This window comes from Priapulus caudatus, unplaced genomic scaffold (genome assembly GCF_000485595.1).
Source record: "Priapulus caudatus unplaced genomic scaffold, Priapulus_caudatus-5.0.1 Scaffold1430, whole genome shotgun sequence".
NCBI classification, from domain to species: domain Eukaryota; kingdom Metazoa; phylum Priapulida; class Priapulimorpha; order Priapulimorphida; family Priapulidae; genus Priapulus; species Priapulus caudatus.
This window is the reverse complement of record NW_014578491.1, coordinates 67,978-73,638: the sequence shown is the minus strand read 5'-3', so window position 1 is coordinate 73,638 and position 5,661 is coordinate 67,978. Positions and strand designations below refer to the sequence as shown.

Here is a 5,661-nt window from a genome sequence, read left to right as displayed (position 1 = left end):
TCTCTCTCTCTCTCTCTCTCTCTCTCTCTCTCTCTCTCTCTCTCTCTCTCTCTCTCTCTCTCTCTCTCTCTCTCTCTCTCTCTCTCTCTCTCTCTCTCTCTCTCTCTCTCTCTCTCTCTCTCTCTCTCTCTCTCTCTCTCTCTCTCTCTCTCTCTCTCTCTCTCTCTCTCTCTCTCTCTCTCTCTCTCTCTCTCTCTTTCTCTCTCTCTCTCTTTCTTTCTCTTTCTCTCTCTCTCTGTATCTTTCTCCCTCTCCACCTCTTTCAAGTACGCTCTCTTTCTGTCTCTCTAACTCTCAGGTATGGTCTCTCCCTCCCACACACTTCCTCTTCTTCTCCCTCTCCTTCATCATATATCAACGTTGCCCCACCGTCAAAGAGTGTAAAATGTACTATCATAAGCAACTGTTTTAAGTCAATCCCCTTCTGTCCTCTAAACAACCAGATCCTAAAGCAAGCAGCTAAACACCCGTACCTCTGGCTGACTACCTCTTAAAATCTGAGTTGGAGCCCTCATATCACTAAAACCACCCAATGCAGTCTCATCACTTTTTAGACAAATCTTGACCTTCTATCCTGAATCATACAACGTGATAGCAGATATAGCACCGGTCTGGTGGAGTATGGTGTAGTGGTGGTGGATCCTTACTTAAAGACGAGCTGGAACGAGTGCCCGGCCCCCCTCACTCGGTGTTATTTAGGGTACGCATATGCTCGTTCCCTCCCTTTGAAAGCACCCCCCTATCTCAGGACTGCCAAAATTTCTGAACCCTCCTTTCGCGGGCTTTTTGCGGGTTTTTCCTGCCTTGGAGAACCCCCTAAATCCGGAACACTACATATAGACTGGTACCCGTTCGCCACCTTCACTCCGGTACGTATCCTTCGCTACACTGACGTAGTGACGTTAATGTAGCGTGTGGAACTGTCGACCGGGTACCAGTCTACACTACGTAGTGTAAACTGAATGAAATAATCCTGAATGAGCTTTCAAAACTAGCAGGAATTTCAGGAATTTGATCCCGGGATTTGATAAAGTTTTCTATGATATTCAAGATGAAAGAGAGAGAGGAAAAACACCCTCTTTTTATAGAAATCTCCGGGTGAAAAGTCAAATACAACCCTTTTTTTACAATTCTTGGGCCGGATTTTGTCGCGCGAAAAATACCCCTTTACCGGAGATTTGGGAACGCGCATGCGGTCCTTCCGACCTCGGAGTGGGGGGGCCGGGAACGAGTGCAACCTGGACTGCTTGTTTCATAACATATTAATATGCATCTATGGATCCAAGGAGAATGTCATAGTAGAATAAGATGCTAGCCAATGTAAACCTTCCAACCCCAAACTAAACTCACAGCTTTCTCCATAGCGATCAATTGGTTATTTCACACGCCTCCCTGTAGAAAATTGTAAAAATGACAGGGAGGTTAAGGAAGGTTAGGTTAGGTGTGGTTAGGTGACTAAAAGGAAGGTTAATGGCAAAAAATTCACAAATGTTATAAGTGTAAATGCAATAGGGCAAGGCTGACTCACCATATGTTTCCATCTGTTCTTTCTATATGCACCACAGAACTATTAAGTCATTCATTTTGTACAAAAACAACAATAGACCGGAACCAGCTCCCAGTGCACGTGGAAACAGCCACGTCATTTCAGACCTATACAACTGTTAACTAATGAATGATGCTTCATTACTGGTGTAAACTGCGATGTGTTCATTGCTCACCAGCCTTGTTTTTATTGGTCTCTCTACTATCCACGAGGTGGAATAACAATGTGGGCTTCTCTTGTGTTTCAGGTGAGATGTACGAAGTTTTGGCGGCACACAACAATCAGCCCGGTATCACGGTAGAGGTGGTAGAGGACATCGCTCTGGGTCCTAAGCCTACCATAGTACACACAAAACGACCAGACAATATTTGATCGATATTCGACCTTGGCGTATAAAATACCACAAGGTCGTGAAACGGACTACTTTCACATGCCTCGTTGAGGAAAGGAGATGGCCATCCAAATATCCATATAGTTATTAGTTACTCATTGGGCCTTCATTTACTGGTAGCTCACAATGCTGGGAATACGTCGGTGGTTAGATTGGTGTATTGGTAAATCTAGAATATCGATGCTAATTATGTTCTTGATTGTGTATTGATGATATTATGTTATCCCCATTTAAATTCATCTATTGGCTATCAAAATTCGTGTGCCGTGCATGCTTTGTTTGTGTCACCATACACAGTTTGGATGATTCTGCACACGTAAAAATACTGTGGCCTTGAGTGTGTGAAATTTTAAATCTATTATTAGGCAACTGATCTATCAACCCGTAATTCATATTTCAGAGTGTTAGCAGAGTTACATAATAGCAATTCTCTGGAGATGTCGAGAGATTATCTAGTCGTTTATCGTAGTCTTCTGTACTCCTAACGTTAGATGTATTCGCGAATGTCTTCAAATTAATCTACAATTTAGGCAAATGTTTGCCTTTACCAAGAGCTGGTATGTTTCCAGATAATAGTCCTCATATGCGTTATTGGTCACATTGAGATGAAGCTAATTTATATAATTTGTCAGAATTTGCTGATTTTCTACTGTCTGCCATTATAAAAAGTTGCAATTCATGTATCAACTTTATAACGTGAGAATTAATGACTCGTACGTAAAAATCATAGATTTCATTATTAAACACGTAGTATCAACGGAGGCATGTGGAATCTGTTACGTTCTCGTATCTTTGGCCATGTTTAATTTATTATATTAACGTTTATTTAGAAGTGTAATTTATTTTGTGTTGTTTATTTAGAAGTGTAATTTATTTTGTGTTGTTTAATTATACATCCAAAAGCGGGTTTTATTATTCCTAATATGTGGTCGATGCCACTTCTACACCCCTAATAAAGAAAATGCGAAACATTGTTTTGGGGAAGTTTGCGTTTTTTGGAGAATGTGTATCGCGAGCGTTATTATGGGCTTATGCTGTATAGTGTTTCTTGTTAAGCTTGTTTGTTAGTACTATAAAGTAATTAGAATACTCGCAAGTGGCCTGCCAGCACCATTCACTCTTAACATTCGAGATGATTCTAAGCAGTGTGTATTGTACATTGCAAACTGTGTACATATTGTGCAAGCTTGAATATTAAACTCGTAATCTTTATGTGAAAACTTGGTAATTCTTTATTAAAGTTGAACGGTTCAACTTTCCCACATGGCAAACATAACCTTTTTACGAATGGCAGACTACACATGAAATGTTTTTACACTAAACACACTTGGTGCGTTCTCTTTTGATTAGATGTTGAAATAGGATAAAATATGTGTACTCAAGCTTAGCCGACAACTTTTTAGCTCATCTGACATATAGTCTAGTTGCGGGCCGTATCCTTTCAATAGTGAACCAAGAAATTTTTAATAGTTCAAGGTTTTATTACTTGATTATGTATTCATATCCATGTCTGGAAGATTTTTAGCTTTGTTGGCACAACGCCAACTTTGCGGGACATTTTTAATTAGCTAATTTGCAATAATTAAATGGCAAATACAACTTTTATAACTAATAGGCCTAGAATCATGTGTGATAGCTCTTTCTATACTAGTGGGTTGACACAGTGAATCCCATTTCTGATGTTACTTTCGCGATTAAAGGTCAGGATCAACCTATAAAGTAAGGTCAAGGTCACTTCGGCTCAAATTACCCCTAATTTCCCTTACAACGGTAACTGAATGAAAATTATGTGTTGGCTGTGAAGGTGTATTGAGTCCCGTATGATTGTTGATGATAGTAATGATTATTATCATTGTTGATAAAATTAAAATAATGCCTCGGACCATATGAGGGTCAAGTTACAATATGGGGTCAAAATACAACTTTTTAACTAATGGACATAGAATCATGTGTGATAACACTTTTCTACACAAGTTTGACTCAAGGAATCCATTTGATGTTATATTCGGCAGTTAAAGGCCACGTTTAACCTATAGGTCAAGGTCAGGATCACTTTGGTTCAAATTGACGAAAATTCGCTGAATTTTCCGTAAACCAAAATTGCCACCATAATGATCATTTCAGGTACAATGTGATAGAGTGTTATCATAAACCACAAGATGAAAGCCACGGGATATCGTTTAGCCAATTTATTCCGTCACAATAGCCTATCTGATCACAGAGTAACGCATCATGGTCATCCCCCAGGTGCAGAAAGAGGCACGGGAAGTAACGAAATCGAACAACCGCTCTTCTACGATCTTGGTAACTTTACCCCATAGCACATCATTAGCCCAGACCAGCCATACTCTACTGCGTCTCGTATTAGAACTTGTGTCAAATAATGAGGTAACTAAGCAGTCCCTCAGCCTGGCCCAGTCGATCCAAAGTCACATCACTGCTGGCCACAACCAGACCACTTTGGGTCTAGCTGTCAAGATCCATCACACTGCACGGAAGCTCAGAATTGATAAAAGAATTGTTGCATCACAGCTATGTAACATCCTCTGCGTTTCGCGTAAGCGTTTGCCACGCATTTGAGCGGCACCAACAGTGTGGCGCTACATCAGGCTATGGGGCTGGAAAAAAAGGGGGGGGTCATATCTGGATGTCATATTTGGATGGATGGGACAGCCTCCCGACCTACACATCTACACCCCCAATGGACGGAAGGACACACACGCCATGGCACACGAATTCCAGCAATCTCATCCATCGTGGTATCATCATGAGGCTTTGTGCGCGGCCAAAGCATATCAAACCTGATAATACCCCGTCTTTGAAAGAGCCTGCAGCTTCACCCTCGATCTCCTGAAGCAGGTGATGCCGGATTGGCTCTATTGCAACGACACTGGTGAGAAACAGGAGCACCCACCTGCTCTCTCCCACATATGTCTAGCGGGCCAAGTTTAAAGAAGTCATTCATACCCAGGAAAGCCTGCATCGTGCCCAGAAGAAGGATGAGCAGTGTTGTTGAACGTGTTGAGTAAAGAGGGTGCCACTGATGCGGACCTGATGGCGTTGGGCAGCAATTCTTTGCAGGCATTGTATGGACAACCTGCAGGCACCTCCATGATCATGCTCGCTACAATCTATAACACGCCGTAAACGTGGGAAACCACCTGCGCATCATGTTACTCGCCGCAACCAGACAGAAATCTCTACACCATGTGCGTCGTGCCCACCTTTGGAAGGCTTGCCGAACATTAGGGTCTCCTCAGATGTTTCCATCTCAGGACCCTAGGATGGGATACCTTGTCCTTGCATGATAGTGGCACACTGGGACCACCGCTTCTGATGAATGTTGATCTGCTGATGCTGTCGAGCAATGGGGGTGCATGCAACAGAAGCTAAATGTAGGCTGCACCTCCGTTGAAAAACTCAGCTGACAAACTACTGGCTTGCACAGTCGGTGATGCGTGCTGCAACACATTCACCAAGAAAGAGGCGGATGATAAGGATGACGAGCATGAGTGTGATTATGAAGATCGGAGCAAGAAGACGATGAGCTGGAGGGTTGATTTTCAGAACAAGAACTCACAGAACATCTGAGTTCAAATCACGCACAAAATTTATGTGTGCAATAGTCATGTTTCTTGATGTTTAAATATCTATTGGTCATTTTGATTTCGTCTAAATATATTTATTTGCATAATTTGTTCACAAGGTTGGTTGCTTTACTGAC

At 42.0% G+C, this 5,661-nt stretch overlaps 1 protein-coding gene across 1 annotated transcript in view; it reads left to right on the top strand.

The window, feature by feature from the left end:
• Nucleotides 1-3,157, top strand: part of LOC106816607 (calcipressin-1-like) — a 19,475-nt gene extending 16,318 nt beyond the window's left edge. Inside the window, exon 5 of the mRNA XM_014821229.1 lies at nucleotides 1,794-3,157. Coding sequence (XP_014676715.1) covers nucleotides 1,794-1,918 — 125 coding nt within the window. The 3' untranslated portion in view covers nucleotides 1,919-3,157. The remainder of the gene's footprint in view (nucleotides 1-1,793) is intronic.
• Nucleotides 3,158-5,661: the final 2,504 nt, after the last annotated feature.